Raw genomic sequence first — 15949 nt, 5'->3', positions numbered from 1 at the left:
CAATCTTTATACTAGGCATTTTACCATTTATAACCATTCACCTATACAGCTGTCACAGTTGTCCTCTACTGTTTCCCATTATCTACAGCGGTTCCCATATTTGCTGTCCGCTTGAATAGTACATCCATACGTGACATTAGTATATTTTGATCCCTATCTCATGTTACATACCATTGTTAATGTGCTATACTTCTTTCTATGCAAGCAAATTTTTCATCTCCTTACCACAGGATAACATCATCTCACTTGAGTTAATAGTTATATGTATGCACTATTCACTTTAATTATGTTATTGCAGTATAAGACAGCATATATGGGCCATCCACTCTTTAGAGCAGTACTTGTCATCCATACCTTGTTCTATTGTGTACACTTGTATCACCATATTCTTTTTTAAGTGGGGAGATAGTCTATATCACATAGGATGTTTTTACTTACAGTACAGACCAAAAGTTTGGACACACCTTCTCATTTAAAGATTTTTCTGTATTTTCATGACTATGAAAATTGTAAATTCACACTGAAGGCATCGAAACTATGAATTAAGTCATAGTCATGAAAATACAGAAAAATCTTTAAATGAGAAGATGTGTCCAAACTTTTGGTCTGTACTGTACGTGCACTCAGAATGTCCTTGTGTCTCACACTAGAGGTACCTATTTTTATCATTTAAAATCTGTGTTTGCAATGTTTTTTATTTACAAATAAAAATTATATTTACGGCATATATACTTTTTTCTAGTTGTCATTGTGTTCACCTTGTTTCTTTGGGAAAATACCTTACTAGGTGACACGCTTGTGATTTACATATTAATATTGTGGCACTCTATTAGACAAGGACACATTTTCTATTGATTTAATACTGTTTATATCCAGCTGCTGCCAGAACTGATAACAAGTGATTGGTGGAGAGTCTAGTATTGTCCTCCCACCAATCCAATGTTTTTGACCTGTACTAAGCATATGTCACCAATATCCTAGTAGAGGGCAACCTCTTTATAGGACGAATGCTAGGCACTAACTGACAGCTGTGTCAGCAGGGCATCAGTACAGAGCTGGCTGTCAGTCAGTGCGGGGGCGTGGTTACAGCCACCACTCCCTGTGCACTGAGAGGTCACTCAAGCTGCACCTCCATGACTGAAAGTCGGAGGCTGCCAGGAGGAATAAAGTTAATTTCCTCTTGGTAGCCAGGCTTCCATTGCATGGCTTCACAACACTATGAACCTGCAGATTAACCCTATATCTGCAGGTCAATAGCATTTGTTCACATGACAGGTTCTCTCTAAAGGCTATTAACACCATTAACCATAAAAAGTTATTTTACATGTTAATAGTAAGCTTTAATAAAAAAATTAGCGTTAGGGTTCAGGCTACGATTTAATTCCTTCATTCATGTCAGAACCCCTGGTATGAACAACTTATCATGTACTTTATTCATGCGTATAACATAACATCTTCAACTACAGATTCATACTATTATAGACACCAAATAGTTCCTTCTGGTAACCCTATTTTGTACTGCCGACAGGACCTAATTCGAAGGGATATTCTGTACTACAAGGGTCGAATGGACATGGATAAATATGAAGTCATAGAGGTAGACGATGGCCGAGATGAAGACTTCAATGTGAGTGTGAAGAATGCCTTCAAATTAAATAACAAGGAAACTGAGGAAATGCACCTTTATATTGCCAAGAAGCTAGAAGAGAAGCTGAGGTGGCTGCGTGCCTTCCGGGAAGAAAGAAAGATGGTGCAGGAAGACGAGAAAATTGGTAAGGTCATCATCGATAGAGAACAAGCCTAATTTTTTGCAGATTTAAAATGGTATAATATGTGTGACGGGAAAGATGCATTAGTGACTTTGAATTAAAAATATTTATTTGAAAATGGCCAAAGTCTATCAAGGATATTTTACACAGTTGTAAACCTCACTTTAGAACACCATAGTAACAAAAAATCTTATCGGAAGTAGAAAACGTGGATTGTTTATTATGTATGTGAAAAGCAAAACTCTTTGGTGGTCAGCTTAGTAATAAATTATAAATTGAGGAACATGTACAAATTACATTTCGCATAAATAACTTTTATCAAAAAATTCTTCGAGTAACCATTAAAACCAGCCTGCTGGACTGCACAGAATTACATATACCCGACACTTACAGAACACCACTAAAAGTACCTTTTTCTGAGAAAAAATTAACAGTACAGTGGCATGTAAACATTTGGGCATCCCTGGTCAAAATTACTGTTATTGTGAACCATTAAGCAAGTTGAAGATGATATAATCTCTAAAAGGCCTAAAGTTAAAGATGACACATTTCGTTTGTATTCCTTTGTATTTTAGGCAAAAAAATAAAATATGTATTTTCAGCTTTTACATTTTAAAAATACAAAAAGGAAAATGGGCCAATTCAAAAATATGGGCGCCCTTGGAGATTTAGAACTGTCATGCCTCAATCCGGTGACCTCTTCCTGCGCGGTTGGTTAATCTTTCTGCTGAACCGCAGCCTGTTTTGTCTCTGTTCACCTGCTTATGGTTCTTTTGTTTCCTTTATTTGGTTTTCTTCTATTCAGATGTCTCTCTCTTCCCAATTTGGTTCTGTCCTATCACTTCTTGGGAGGGGCTAGTTATACTCACCTTGCACTTGCATCTTTCCTGGCTATATTTCAAGACATATGGTGTTTGGAGATCCAACTCCTTTGCTAGGGATTATTTTACCTGGTTAATCTCATTTACTTTTCCCACAGTTTGTGTTTGTGTGTCTGTTTGTTGTGTGGTTCTTCCTATTAGTGTGCCATCTGCTGCAGTAAGGAAGGGACAAATCAGGGTCATATTAGAGACTTTCCTAGTCTGAACAAGGACCTGTTGTTTTTAGGTGTTGTGTCTCCTGGTTTGTATGTAACCTGTGTGAGTGTGCTAATACAATTATAACAGGAACAAATTTTTCACTTCCATTATCCTAAGCTCTAAATTTGCTTAGATTCTATGAAAGATACTGATGATGAGGGGGAGGAGCACCCATGCATACATATTGCATCTAAATGGTAAATGAAGGATTGTTTTGAGCTTTAATCAAGATTTATCGTGAACAGATTAATTATCTAGTCATTGTGTGGTTGAGTCACTGGTCACTAGAATTAAATTAAAGTATTGAGTCCAAACCATGAGTGCCATGTGGTGAATTAATTCACCGTTGCATCACAAGAAGTAGGTGAGTTAGAGATATGCAAATCAAATCTTTCCTCATTTGCCACCATACAGAATAATGTTAGTTATCAGACATGTATCAAGTTGTCTTTGTGCATTATGCAGACTCTAGATAGGAGGAGGATACAGCTCCTTGTAAAGGGTTGATTTGCAATAGGAGGACTTAGCTGCTTCTAAAGGGTTTGTCTAAGTATCTTACAACACCAGCTGCAGCCACTTCACACTAAGAAGGCTTTAACTGTTGTCATGGACAAACGTGTTGGCCCCCTTAAAATTGTTAAAGAAAATGAAGTTTGTCTCTCAGAAAATTATTTCAATTACACATGCTTTGTTATACACATGTTTATTTCATTTGTGTGTATTGAACAACACAAAAAAAAACAGAGAAAAAAAGCAAATTAGACATAATTTCACACAAAACCCCAAAATGGGCAAGACAAAATTGTTGGCACTCTCAACTTAATATTTGATTGCACACCCTTTGGAATAAATAACTGCAATCAATTGCTTCCTATAGCCATCAACAAGCTTCTTAAACTTCTCACCTGGAATTTTGAACCACTTTTCTTTTACAGACTGCTCCAGGTTTTTCATATTTGAAGGGTGACTTTTCCCAACAGCAATTTTAAGTTCTCTCCACAGGTGTTCATTGGGATTTAGATCAAGACTCATTGCTGGCCACTTCAGAACTCTCCAGCGCTTTGTTTCCTTCCATTCCTGGGTGCTTCTTGAAGTATGTTTGGCGTCATTGTCCTGCTAGAAGACCCATGACCTAGGACGCAAACCTAGCTTTCTGATACTGGGCACTATATTGTGACCCAAAATCCTTTGGAAATATTCAGGTTTCATGATGCCTTGCACACAGTCAAGGCACCCAGTTCCAGAGTCAGCAAAACAACCACAAAACATCTTTGAACTTCCACCATATTTGACTGAAGGTACTGTGTTCTTTTCTTTGTAAGCCTCGTCCATTTTAGGTAAACAGTAGAATGATGTGCGTTATCAAAAAGCTCTATTTTGGTTTCATCTGTCCACAAGACGCTTTCCCTGAAGGATTGTGGCTGACTAATGTATATTTTGGCAAACTGCTGTCTAGCTTTTTTATGTCTCTGTGTCAGCAGTGGTGTCTTCCTGGGTCTCCTTCCATAGTGTTTCATTTCATTCAAATATTGATGGCTGGTTTGTGCTGATATTTATGAACCCTGAGCCTGCAGGACAACTTGAGTTTTTTTGGAACTTGATTGAGGCTACTTATCCACCATCTGGACTATCCCGCAATGCAACCTTTCATCAATTATTCTCTGCTGTCCACGTCCAGGGAGATTAGCTACAGTGTCATGGGTTGTAAACCTCTTGAGTATGTTGCACACCATGAACAAAGGAACATCAAGATCTCTCAAAATGGACTTGTAACCTTGAGACTGTTGATATTGTTCAAGAATTGTGGTTTTCAAATCTTCAGACATTTCTCTTATCCTCTTTCTGCTTTCCATTTCCATGCTTAGTGTGGCAGCCACAGACACACAATGCAAAGTCAACTTCTCTCCTTCAACTTCTCCCCTTTTTATCTGGTTTCAGGTGGGATTTTCACATTTTCTACAGCCCATTTTTGAGGGTTTTATTTGAAATTATGTCTAATTTGAAATTTTTCTCATTTTTTGTGTTGTTCAAATGCACACAAAGGAATTAAATGTGTGTTAAAAAAATGTGTAATTGCAATAATTTTCTGGGAGAAATACTTCATTTTCTGGAACAATTTCAAGAGTGCCTGTCATGCTGCTGCAGTGCAGTATAGCGCAACCTCCACCCAGGGGGAGCTTGAGAGGGAAGTGAGACTGCACACACAGAGCAGCAGCACAGACGCCACCAAGTGGCGAGAGAGTGGTCAGACAAGCCGAGTAAAAAAAATGGTAGAAGCAGAAGTACCAATAGTAGCAGCAGTATACATGGTCAGGAACAAGCCAGGGGGTTCAGCAATGGTCAGAAGCGGATAAGACAAAGACAGAAGGCAGAAGGGAGTCAGAATACGAGCCAAATCAAAAACTAGAGAATCAAGCCAACAAACAGGGAAACACTGGGAAAAGGGCTGACAGAGGGAGTCAACAGACATGGGGCAAGTCAGGGATCACAGCAGGACAGATCAAGAGCTACCAGAGTCAGGTTCACACGCTGAAGGCAGAACTATAGCTGACACCGCCAGCAGGATGCATGGGAGCTAAATAGTACACCTGAACCCAGAATGAGGCAGAGCAAAGTTAACCCTTGACATGATCCACCCGGAAAAAGGGCAGACAGGATTAAACCTTGGAATGGATCATGACAGGGCCAATGTAAATGTATTTTTTCGATGATGGTAGAAAAAATTAACATAGGTATAAACACTGCCACTTCCTACTCAGCTACTTCTGCTAGTCTTGTAGGATACCTAGATTAACCCTTTAGAAGCAGTTGTATGCACCTCCTTTCCCTGGGTTGCATAACACGTAGACACGGGATATGGGATCCATATTACAGACATGTAAAACATAGATCTTGAAAATGGCTAATGCTGCAAACCAGTTAGCAAATTCTTTCATTTCTAATATATACAAGGATTGTTGTGATTATCAGAATGTATGTAAAGTTACAGTGAGTGTTTTTCTAACTTGTATGCAAATCCCTAATGTATTACTTATAAATCCAGTAAATGGTGGAAGAAAATGTTCAAAACCGGTACAAAAATGTTTTGCCAATAATTTATGCTTACTTAATATGTTCTATTAGCCAAAGACTTTAGTACGTTGTAATTCTTGTATTTGGTTGTGAATAGCTTTTTCTATGTAATTGCCTGCTGAACATAATTTCGCTGTGTGGGTGGTTATATTTCTGAGTCTTGATTCAATACTGTACTTGTTTGAATCATAGAATTTAACACATTACATATCATGATTCAATTTGCAAACACATTTTTTTACTACCCGATTAGTTTGAAAACCTTTTTATCTGCGGTTACAGGATGAGTACTGTCTATGTGGTTCTGTTGAACAACTTTAGAAGAATATTCTGATTATTATAATGCTCCAAAATATACAGCACAGGAAACAGTCTAGGGAGAAGAATCATTACAATGAAAAGACAATTCCAACGAATTACTCACTTTTCTATTACATTAAAAACAGAAATGCCTTTGAGGGAAGCCGAGGTAGAACAATAACAATACATAGAGGCGAAGTAATAAACCTTGGAAACATCTGAGAGATATTTATATAAAAAACACCTTTTTAAATTATCGGCACTTGTAGTCACAGATGATAGTAATATCAATGGTGCGGTGAACATAAATACAGATAAAAAGACAAAGCTTATAAAACTGATCCAACTCCCATCATGTTTAATGATGAGTAACAGATTTCCAGTGTCTTCACATGAATTTTTCTCATTTTCTACACACTTGAAGATAAATTATTGCACATTGAAAAACAAACCACATAGCGCGAGAGATAGGAATCCTAAAATTGTTTTGGGTTTAGAAAAGTGGATACTTGTGAGATACTTTCTTTTGTTCTGCGAGATAGCTAATTTGCACTTTACTCCCATGGTACATTGCCTGTAAGACTCCATAGGTAGCTGGTCTCTTTGGACGGGAGTAAAAAAGTTAAAATATATATATATATATATCTTAAAAAATATATATCAAAATTCAAATCAACACCCTTTCCCCTGTTAAAAATAAAGAGAAGGAAAAAAAGGAAAAAAACAAATGATGTCTGTAAAAGGCTAATCTATGAAAATATAGAATTAATTAACCACTACGGTGAATACCGTAAAGAGAAAAAAAAATCAAAACCCCAGAATTGTGGCCTTTTTTTGGTATTAATATGTAATCAATGCATCATATGTACGTGAAATTGATATCAATAATAATATCAACTCACCATGCAAAAAAAAAGCACTCACTCCGCCCTATCAACAGAAAAATAAAAAATGTTCCAGGTCTTGGAACATGGCGACACAAAGCATTTTCATCACTTAAATAGAAAAAAAAAATTGATGCATGTGTGGTATTACCATAATCAAGTTTCCAGGGCATTTTTACTGCACGCTGACAAAACTACCATCCCCTCTACCACGCTTGCTTTTTTTTTACCATTTCAAACTACGTGGATTTTTTGCCCATTTTTCAGTACTTTCTATGTCAAAATGAATGATGCTAGTCAAAACTACAGCTTTTAGTTCTTAATTAATTCCCTGGTTCTTAAATGGTTAAGTAGTACCAGTCCTTCCTCCAAGTTGCTTCAAGGCTATTGTCATTTGTTCTATACTGATGAGGGGCAAACGCTCTGAAACAGGCGGCCTGTAGATGGGTCTCATGGCATTTATCGCTTGACATGTTAAAGGGGCAGACATTGACTGATAAGGCATTACCATTCACATGTAATACTTGTGAATAGCTTCTTTCATAATGAAGGAGACCAATTTTAAATAGCTATTGGGGGGGGTAAGGCTGCTACATCTACAATATTGTTTTCAAGAAACAACATTATTTGGTTATAGGTGAGCCTAGGATTGTTTTTAGCATTGGCCTTAAAAGATCATGTTAATACAAAGAAATTAAAGAATATGTTCGGAGCATTTTTATTGATTCACTATGTTTCCAAGATACTTACCTTAGACATGATAAACTCCTTGAGCACATACACTTAATTATTAATAATTATACATCACAGACACTGAAATGTATATTAGATTATGGAAACACTCCCATCATTTTTTTCCCCAAACCTGTATAATATGTTAATGCAGTACAAGTGTGTCGATAAAGTCATGGATTGCCATCTTCTTTAGTATCCAGCATCACTCCTCTTTCGACTCACGTGATGGTAATTCAGTGCTCAATGTGACCCAGAAGTGGCTCTTACAATGTAAGTCTATGGAGTGTAAGAACAAGACCCCATAGACTTTCACTATAAAAGAGCCTTCCGGCTAGCGCATAGGGCATAGAGTGATCGCGAGAGTCTGATTCGCCGTCACATGACTCAGAACAGGACTGGACACTGGAGGCCATGGTGATCGGTGAGTAGATTCACACACTTATCCTACACTATCATTTACACATGTTTAGGGGTAAAAAAAAAGTCAATATGAGTGCTTCCTTAAATTTGAGATTTGCTGAGGGGCATTATGATTGTGGAAGGGATAAAGTTGTCTCCTATTATTTTCTTTAGGATTTGAAATTTCTGAATATCAGAAAAGGCAAGCAGCAATGACTGTGCGGAAAGTAAGCAAGCAGAAAGGTAAGCGAAGCAAATGTTTTTTAACTCAGCAAAGCTTAAGAGGATCCTTTCACCAAGTTTTCCCAATATAAACTATGGCCACCACCTTTAATTCCTCTTTTACTTGACGAGAGAGGAGGAACCAGAGCAAGAGCAATGATATGGATGGGAGGATTATAAAAGGTATTTTTGAGCTATGTAGAAGGCATGTGAGCCCTATACATATATATATCTTTCTAAATACTGTAAAAGAGGCATTAAAAGGGGGGGCTATAGTTTAAATTGAGGAAACAACCCGGTGACAGGTTCCCTTTAAAGAGAACCTGTAAGCAATGTTTTAAGGGGCAACCAGAAATAGTGATGTATGTCATTGTCCAACAATTAAAACAATATTGTCAAAGACAAGTCTCTCTATCCACTATCAATCAAGTATTCAGGAATAGCAGGGAGAACTGGAGATGAACTATGGACTGCAAGTGCATTTACAGCCCCCAATGCAGTTACAGCCCCCAATGCATTTACAGCCCCCAATGCACTTACAGCGCCCAATGCACTTACAGCACCCGGTGCACTTACAGACCCCAATGCACTTACAGTGCTCAGTGCAGTTACAGCACCAAGTGCACTTACAGCGATCAGTGCAGCTACAGCACCCAGTGCACTTACAGCACCCGGTGCACTTACAGACCCCAATGCACTTACAGTGCTCCGTGCAGTTACAGCACCCAGTGCACTTACAGCGATCAGTGCAGTTACAGCACCCAGTGCACTTACAGCACCCAGTGCAATTACAGCCCCCAATGCACTTACAGCACCCAGTGCACTTACAGCGCCCAATGTACTTACAGCACCCAGTGCACTTACAGCACCCAGTGCACTTACAGCGCTCAGTACAGTTACAGCACCCAGCGCAGTTACAGCACCCAATGCACTTACAGCACCCAGTGCACTCACAGCACCCCGTGCACTTGCAATCTAACTTAAGTATGGGTAAAAATAAAGATTTCTCTGCAATGAAGCAAAGGATTGGGAACATATAGGTGTTGTTTTAATTGTTGAGTAGTGACCTTTACATAACTACCTCTGGTTGCCCCATAAAATATTGCTGAGAGGTTTAAGGCTGTGGGGTGGATCCTACCCGAGAATAAGGAGAAATGCCTCTTTTGATATCTGGTCAGGTCTTCTGGACACAGCATCAGTCTGAGCAGAGAACATGGTTGTAGGCCCCTTTAAATTTACTTTCACACCCCTGTTATGTATAAATATCTACAACCATCTGTTTTTAGCCATTTTGCAAGTCTTTTCCTGCCACTTGTCTGTAACTACAGTATAATAATTAGTCCGTTCTGCGTCTTGCTATATTTCTATGGGCGCATACTGTTTTATCATAGCTTCTTCTATTTCCTTTCAAGTGAGGGCTGCCAAAGAGAGACAGGGAGGAATTGTCCTGGGGGGTGGGGGGGGGGACATGTTTTTTTTAGGCAAGATAGCTTGTTCTGGTCTTTGGTACCACTATAAATAATTCTGTCCTGCTCCCCACATTGGTTTTTTTTATACATGTGGCAGTAATTGGATTCATTTTGCTTTCGGAAACTTTCAATAACTTAGTTTAATTGACACACAATAAAGAAAAACAAATAAATAAATAAATAGATAATTGTTACAGGCCGCGGCGGTGGGTGTGCGGCCCCCTGTGTCGCTATGCCTCCTGTCATCACTTTTTAGGGAAGCATGCTATTAGATTAACTGTTTCACTTGCAAATCCCTCTGGTAATAAAAGGGTCTCGGTATTATCAGCCGCATACCCGGCACCTGGGAGTGTAATGGCACACATGATGCGTAAGGGAAATGGAGTCTGCAGACAAACCGCAGGACGTTCCTCTGAGTGCACTCATGTGACGGAGCATTACTGGTAAGCGTGTCTGCCACATTTATTGCACAACCGGGTCTTTAGGGAAAGTCCTTTGGCTAAAGCGGCTTAGTGCTCTCCTGACTGCAGCTGTAATCTAAGCTGCTCCTTAAAGTCACAGACTAATGAGATCTTTCCCAGCTCCCGTATATCCCTATATACAGATAATTATTTCTTATTCATAAATTGCTAGTTAAGAATTTTAGGAATGTGCAAAAATCCTAATTCCATGAAGGGGTTGTCCACTGCTAGACTTTTCAATACTCCCGATGTTCAGAATAAAAAAAGAAAGGCATACTTACCTCCGGCATCAGTCCTGCGGCGGCTTCATTCTAAGTTCTGTGTCTCCTGGTGATCTTATCACTTTGTTTATGTCCCGTGAGTGTCGCAGCCTATCAGATGTCTGCTCTGATGTATCAGCAGTCACTGATCGGCTGCAGCGCTTACATGAGAGAAACAATGTCACATGATCACTGGAGGATACAGCGCTCAGAGCGGAGCAGAGGAGATAAGTATGATTTTTATTTTTTATTGGGAGCCTTTAAAGGAGTCGCCCAGTAGTGGACAATCCCTTTACATGTTTTTTTCCTGACCTATATTTCTTTACATCAATTATATATGATTTTAAATAACAAAAGTAAATGTTCTCACCTTTCCAATCTACTGTTTCTACATTTTTGACATTTTCCTTGTCCCCTACTGGTCTTTGCTTCACTAATTTCGGTAATGGCATATCACCTTAAGGGCCCCTACAGACGAGGGAATGATACATTTCCTAAATTTCACCCAGAAAACTCGGATGTTTTTTTTCCCTAATTATCATCCGATTTGATCCATATGCCATCCGTGTGTCCATTTTTTATGTTCATGTGATGTCGTATGCCATTAATTTTCATTCATCTACAGTAAAAACGTACATGATCAAACACAGCTTCCTAGGTTTGTAATAGAAATGTATCTGTAAAAAGCGGATGGTCCGTGTGGAATCGTTTTTTTTTCTACCCACCCATCCGAGGCTAGGAAGAAAGCAGTGCATGCTGTGATCTTTCTCTCACAGTCAGGCAGACCAAGAAAATAAATCTTTCATCTGTGCAGCCCTAATTCATGCCCGCTGCAGTCAATCACTGCCAGCAGTTAAGACCACGAGATTCACCCTTTCCATGACTTTTAGGCAAAGCCGTTAACCACATCTGCCTCTATGATATGTATATTTTTACATGCATGATGGCTAGATCCACTCTAGAATATTCCTGTACATCTTTTTATCATGTATTTTGGAAAAAGCTAAAGCAATGTAGATGAAATGATTAGGGATGAACGGACTTGTGGAAGTACGGATTTGTTGGGGGTTTGACCAAACTTTAGTCCAGAACTGAACCTGAACCCTATAGCAGTCAATAGAGTCTCTCTCTCGCTCTTTGGATCTCCCTCCCTCTCCGGATCCTCTCTCTGGAACTCCAAACACTAAAACGGACTTCCTGGAGAAGTCCACGTTCAGAGTTTAGCATTGGACACTAGGTGTCCAGTACGAACCCCAAACTTTATACTTTGGGTTCGCGCATTTCTAGAAGTGATCATCAAGCATGAATCAAGCCATTAGCCATACAGAACAATATAATTCTGATCTTGTACGGGACTCCAGGATTCATTCATGCAAACTTTGTTTTGGACTGTCAGCCCACAGTTTAATTCAGATGATGAGGTAGTCAGTATTCAGGCCTTCCTCTAGAAAATAATCATACAGCCCAGTCCATGATATCATGAGTTAAAAACTCTCCGTTTCCACATCTGCATTCGGTTTTTGACATTTCCATTTTAAACACGCCATTCCCCACAGCTAGAAGATGGCATCTGCAATCTCTAGAATTGTATTCACTAGAATCTGGACTACTTTGATCCAGTAATACCAGAAGTAAAATGGTTAACGTCTGCAATTCCCCGAGTGCTATCCCCTGCCTTTGTAGGAAACCCTCTCATGCTTTGTATTAGAAGCCGGGTGTTAGGGAGAATCCCAGCGGTTCAATCCGCAGTATTTTTTCATTTTGCTTCCATGATGTGTTCTCAGACACTCAAACAGCTTGCAATATTTATTAGGGAGAAATGCTTGGGCAGATGCTCACTGCAGGAATACAGGAGGCACGTGGCACTCACATGTTCAGGAGCGAGGAACTTGGCAGTACGGATTGTATCAAATGAAACTTTCATTTCCTCCTGGGAAAAAAACAGGCGTCACTTGCGGAGGGTTTTTTTTTTTACTCTTTCTACTCTAAGAAGATGCCCCAATTCTTGTCTGTGGAAACATCAGTGCTCCATGCTAAATCAATACTTGCACTAAGAAGTGATATAGTTACTGGTTCCACCAGGCAGTGTCCTCGGTAGCAGACACGTTTCTCCATGAGGATCACACGTCCAGGCTCGGACTGGCCAAAAGGGCAATTCCCCGGTGGGTACTCGATCCACCTGTATGGGCAGTACTTGGCAATCATTCACTTGATTCACTCTGTACAGAAAAAAAAGCATCTCATCATTCATTAACTAAACTACCCAGTTTATTATTATATAGAGATATAGGTACATTTGTGAATTAGGGTAGTGTAATATTTGTATGCAGGTGAAAAGTGCCCCCCCCCCCCAAAGGCAATGTTACTGGTGGGCCCTTAGCGCCCCAGTCAAACACTGCACATATTAGGGTACACATCTGTTTCACATACTGGGTGCCTGCAACCTTCATAGTCATGCCACCTTCAAGGGACTATCAACACTAAATGTTTTCTGTATTGACCTAAATCTTCATGTTTTTTATTTTATCATTGAAAGCCATTTAATTCAAGTATTGACTTACATTTCCAGTGCAATTGCCATAATACAACGCATATGAATAGCGAGCCGCTCGCTTGCGGCAGTAATTCTGCCATGATAAATGCTTGCATAAACAGACACAATACATAATATGATTTCTGTTGGCGATTGTTACATATTCATTTTCTATACACTCCAAGCAGAGAAAGCACATAATTAATGTCATTGTATAATTGCCTCTTACTATTTAGTCTTTATGGGTTTTTTTTTCTTCCCCTGTGACTCTATCTGTAAGGATACTGCCCTGTGGCATATCGAATGGTAACAGAGCAGATGAAACTACAGAAAAAAAAAACATTTTTATATACTATATTTAGTTTTTGATGCTTAGGCAATGAGAAGCTACTTAATAAAATAATTATGGGTAACCTAATTCTTAAAGGGGCATACAGCGCCTATTCTGGCCCTCGTTCCAATGCATCTAGACGTGGCGCAGTGTGTCTGAGCGGTGTCCTGCACTTTGTAATCACTTTAAGCCATTAAGCTTTCTTGATTTTAATCTTAGCTCAACTTGCCTCTCGGAAAGAACATCATTTGAGTTCCCTTTCAAGTAAGAGCCATTGAGACATTGACCTTTTAGTCTGAAAGGATTTTAAAGCCAGAGTTATTTCCAGTAGGTAGAAGGTCTGCAAGACATCATCACACAATCCTATATCTTCAATTCTGCATCATCAAAAGTTTCAGTAGAACTTTAAGACACATTTTGACCAGCGGATATTAGTTTTCACAGTAAAATAAACCAATGGATTATTCTGACTCTTCTAGAGATGGCTGATACCTGAAAATGGCTAATAGATCTTTAAATAGAATCTAAATCATTCGTAGGATCCAAGGTCCCATGACATTTTCCATTTTCACAAACTTTTTTTTTTTAAAGAAATTACGTAAAGAAAAGGCAAATCTGGTCATTGCACTTCATTGCTGGAGATTATAGCTCCTATGCACAGTACTTTACTCTCATAAATCCCCATATGTGAAAGCTTCAAAGCATATTGATGATTCCAGGTGAATTTTTAAATGAAACTGTATTGTGAGTGTATCTGAACATAGTGTCACCTGCATTATATATATACACACACATATATATATATACAGTGGGGCAAAAAAGTATTTAGTCATTCAGCAATAGTGCAAGTTCCACCACTTAAAAAGATGAGAGGCGTCTGTAATTTACATCATAGGTAGACCTCAACTATGGGAGACAAACTGAGGAAAAAAAAACCCAGAAAATCACATTGTCTGTTTTTTTTATCATTTTATTTGCATATTATGGTGGAAAATAAGTATTTGGTCAGAAACAAAATTTCATCTCAATACTTTGTAATATATCCTTTGTTGGCAATGACAGAGGTCAAACGTTTTCTGTAAGTCTTCACAAGGTTGCCACACACTGTTGTTGGTATGTTGGCCCATTCCTCCATGCAGATCTCCGCTAGAGCAGTGATGTTTTTGGCTTTTCGCTTGGCAACACGGACTTTCAACTCCCTCCAAAGGTTTTCTATAGGGTTGAGATCTGGAGACTGGCTAGGCCACTCCAGGACCTTGAAATGCTTCTTACGAAGCCACTCCTTCGTTGCCCTGGCGGTGTGCTTTGGATCATTGTCATGTTGAAAGACCCAGCCACGTTTCATCTTCAATGCCCTTGATGATGGAAGGAGGTTTGCACTCAAAATCTCACGATACATGGCCCCATTCATTCTTTCATGTACCCGGATCAGTCGTCCTGGCCCCTTTGCAGAGAAACAGCCCCAAAGCATGATGTTTCCACCACCATGCTTTACAGTAGGTATGGTGTTTGATGGATGCAACTCAGTATTCTTTTTCCTCCAAACACGACAAGTTGTGTTTCTACCAAACAGTTCCAGTTTGGTTTCATCAGACCATAGGACATTCTCCCAAAACTCCTCTGGATCATCCAAATGCTCTCTAGCAAACTTCAGACGGGCCCGGACATGTACTGGCTTAAGCAGTGGGACACGTCTGGCACTGCAGGATCTGAGTCCATGGTGGCCTAGTGTGTTACTTATGGTAGGCCTTGTTACATTGGTCCCAGCTCTCTGCAGTTCATTCACTAGGTCCCCCCGCGTGGTTCTGGGATTTTTGCTCACCGTTCTTGTGATCATTCTGACCCCACGGGGTGGGATTTTGCGTGGAGCCCCAGATCGAGGGAGATTATCAGTGGTCTTGAGTGTCTTCCATTTTCTAATTATTGCTCCCACTGTTGATTTCTTCACTCCAAGCTGGTTGGCTATTGCAGATTCAGTCTTCCCAGCCTGGTGCAGGGCTACAATTTTGTTTCTGGTGTCCTTTGACAGCTCTTTGGTCTTCACCATAGTGGAGTTTGGAGTCAGACTGTTTGAGGGTGTGCACAGGTGTCTTTTTATACTGATAACAAGTTTAAACAGGTGCCATTACTACAGGTAATGAGTGGAGGAAAGAGGAGACTCTTAAAGAAGAAGTTACAGGTCTGTGAGAGCCAGAAATCTTGATTGTTTGTTTCTGACCAAATACTTATTTTCCACCATAATATGCAAATAAAATGATAAAAAAACAGACAATGTGATTTTCTGGATTTTTTTTTCTCAGTTTGTCTCCCATAGTTGAGGTCTGCCTATGATGTAAATTACAGACGCCTCTCATCTTTTTAAGTGGTGGAACTTGCACTATTGCTGAATGACTAAATACTTTTTTGCCCCACTGTATATATATATATATATATAT

General features: G+C 39.4%; 1 protein-coding gene across 2 annotated transcripts in view; it reads left to right on the top strand.

Annotated features, from left to right (window-relative positions):
• Positions 1–15949, top strand: part of ARHGEF9 (Cdc42 guanine nucleotide exchange factor 9) — a 423137-nt gene that overhangs the window by 395079 nt on the left and 12109 nt on the right. For both annotated transcript variants that reach the window (XM_077285097.1, XM_077285099.1), the window contains 2 exons: positions 1529–1772; positions 8413–8481. In XM_077285097.1, coding sequence (XP_077141212.1) covers positions 1529–1772; positions 8413–8481 — 313 coding nt within the window. The remainder of the gene's footprint in view (positions 1–1528; positions 1773–8412; positions 8482–15949) is intronic.

This window comes from Ranitomeya variabilis, chromosome 2 (assembly GCF_051348905.1).
Source record: "Ranitomeya variabilis isolate aRanVar5 chromosome 2, aRanVar5.hap1, whole genome shotgun sequence".
In the NCBI taxonomy this organism is placed as follows: Eukaryota; Metazoa; Chordata; class Amphibia; order Anura; family Dendrobatidae; genus Ranitomeya; species Ranitomeya variabilis.
This window is presented reverse-complemented; position numbering and strand designations above follow the sequence as displayed.